The sequence below is a fragment of the Atta colombica genome, unplaced genomic scaffold (genome assembly GCF_001594045.1).
Source record: "Atta colombica isolate Treedump-2 unplaced genomic scaffold, Acol1.0 scaffold243, whole genome shotgun sequence".
In the NCBI taxonomy this organism is placed as follows: domain Eukaryota; kingdom Metazoa; phylum Arthropoda; class Insecta; order Hymenoptera; family Formicidae; genus Atta; species Atta colombica.
In genome coordinates, this window is record NW_017259342.1 from 436279 (window position 1) to 439162 (window position 2884).

At 28.1% G+C, this 2884-nt stretch overlaps 1 protein-coding gene across 4 annotated transcripts in view; it reads right to left on the reverse strand.

Annotated features, from left to right (window-relative positions):
- Positions 1-2884, reverse strand: part of LOC108688851 (bumetanide-sensitive sodium-(potassium)-chloride cotransporter) — a 16736-nt gene that overhangs the window by 6190 nt on the left and 7662 nt on the right. For all 4 annotated transcript variants that reach the window (XM_018195347.1, XM_018195348.1, XM_018195349.1 and 1 more), the window contains 3 exons: positions 1452-1716; positions 578-831; positions 314-428 (listed from right to left, as the gene is read on the reverse strand). In XM_018195347.1, the coding sequence (XP_018050836.1) occupies positions 314-428; positions 578-831; positions 1452-1716 (634 nt within the window). The remainder of the gene's footprint in view (positions 1-313; positions 429-577; positions 832-1451; positions 1717-2884) is intronic.

Below are 2884 nucleotides of genomic sequence, written 5' to 3' on the forward strand. Positions count from 1 at the left end.
TTGCTATTATTGTTTCATTATATACAATAGAATTTCGTTTATCTAAAGATATTGGGGGACAAGACAGTTTCGATAACAGAATCCAGATAATAGAAGTTCACTAACTCTGCCAGTCCTTATTAGTCACGATAATGGGAACTAACATTCAGAAAACTGAAGTCAAATACGTTCAGCTTCTGTTATCCGAACTACGGTATTATAGTTCGGACAATAAAAGGTCAGTTATAAGTTTATATATTTGAAACTAACCATAAACTTATATAAACACAATATAGATAAACAAAATTCTATTTAATTGTAGTTTTATACTAACCGGAAAATCCTATAAAACCTTTCGCTTTTTGTTCCTCATTTTGTGGTCCCATGATAGTACCAATTAAAAAATCAAAGATCGCACTCACGATGATGGCTATAAGGAAATTTTGTGCCTAATGAAAGAGTGCAAAGGATATTAATAACAAATCAAAACAAATATCAAATTGTCATTTTTATAACAATTTATCATTTTTATGAATTTAATGAATTTTAAAAAATTTGATATGTATAATAAATAAAATAATTTTAGCAGATCCAATACCTTTGATTCCCATTCCATGCCGATTGCACAGATAAGAATCATAACGATGAGCGCTATTATACCAACAATTCTAACATCATTTACGCTATTATCTATGATCTTCAAATTGTTTGTCTTTAACAAGTCATTAAGGGAATCACAGAAACCGATAGTATTCATAGAAGCTGCTACAGCGTTTGCAAATGCAAATACAATGCCAACTGATGCGCCAAACTCGGGTCCAAGAGAACGAGATATGATGAAGTATATCCCACCTGTAGATTAATTCATTTTATATCTCTAATTATCAACAATATTTTTAATAAATAAAGGTATAGAGTGTTTGATAACTGTTTAAATTATTTGAAATCGATTTTGTGATGTCAAAAATTTGTCAAAATATTGTTAAGCTACGAATAAAGCAGACTCTACTTAAAATTAGTTAAAAACAGGATTTTTCAGCACATTTGCACTAAAAGATAATTTATTAAATCTATTCAATTTATATATGATGATGAAAGATTAAGCTTTCCATTCTTTACATTCTTTACAATCTTTACATTCAATTTTTTTTAATGACTTTGAAGTAATCTTTATTTTTAAATTAATACAATAATTTCATCTCTGACATATTCATTACTATTCTATCGTATGAATCGTAATCTCTTTAATAGACAAGAAATACGGTAAAATTTAGAAGAATGATAATCATGTTTTCTTGTATCAAGACAAATTGTCCCAGCTAAATTGGATAAATAATTCTGATGAGAATCTTCTAGCTCAGGGAAAAACCCCGAGTTGTGTCTAACGACACAATTGTATATAGAGTGCGATGGTGTGCACGACGCCACTCCTTCGGAAAAAAAGAATTACAGAATGCGTTACCGTAACACACCTCCCTTTACTTCCCCATTAGTGCTAATTGCGCTGAGGCTAAGCGTTGTAATGACGCAGACGACTGCCGATATTCCGATAATGATGATGGTCTGCAGAATGCCAGCTTGCGCGACTATCCACGAAAGTCGCAGAAACAGCATGACGCCCCATATGTTCAACAGGCATGGTATAAGAACGCCTTGGATCCATCCTAATTTTATTCCGACGTGACCCTGCTGACCGACAATGCTTCCAACTTGTCCGGTCTCGACGGAATTGGCGTCCTGAAACAGCGTTTATTTAGAGGTTCAATTCCATACTGCCTGTATTTTGATGCCATGCATTATCACAAATTACATAATTATGTAATTCCAATAGTTAATTCTCATACTAAATCACGTTATACAAATTACAGTATTTCATTAAATTTATTTAGTATTGTTAGCCTACAAGTACTGATATAATTAAAAGATTTAATCCAGAAATTCCATTAATTGCAAAATATTTAAAGATTTTGCAAGACATTTTGACTTAAATTTTAGAAATACGACATATGCTATATTGTTCATTTTTAACGATGCTTGCGATAAACTGAGTGGACTGAATAAAATATTATTGATGGTATAATTATCCGTTATCAACAAATGCAAAGTAAATTTTGTATTTTATTTTTAAAAGAATCAATGTCAAATTCTAAGTGAATTGATTAAGCTTAAGATATGTTTATTCATAAGATTTAAGTAAAGATGTATAATAAAAGTAATATTTTATAAATTATTAAACTGAGTGAATGTGGATGTGTGTGTCTGAAAACAATGTAAAAACTTTTTCATTAATATTTACGCTATAATATATTCAAGAAGGACGTATTGAGCGATAACTGAAAAATGATAAAAACCGACCATTGCAAATTTTCACTAACTCATTTGTTCTTTAGATAACGCTACAATTGGCTATATCGAGTGTCAATGTCAACATGTTAAAAGCTAATATATTTCATTTAATTTCAAAATATATATATTAACTATTATATTACATAAATTTATAAATATTTTTTAATTTAAATCCCTCTTATATTAGTTTCATATTTTATTTTATTTCACATTTTAAATAAAATTATTTAATCGCTGCTTTTTATGCGATAATTACATTGTCGACTTTAAGTTTTATCTATACATTTTTTTATCTTTTTCATTTATGTTTTAAAACATAAGCTACAACTTGTAATCTCATAACAGGATAAAGCAATATTATATTGTCGTATTATTAATAAATCTGTTATCAATTTATAAATAATAATACAAAGAAATTTATAAATAAATAATAATCAATTTATTATTGTATTATTGTTTAGGTACTATATATCTTTATGTAGATATGTATGTATACTAAACATTAATACAATAATAAATTGATTATTATTGTATTAATGTTTAGTATACATTATATATA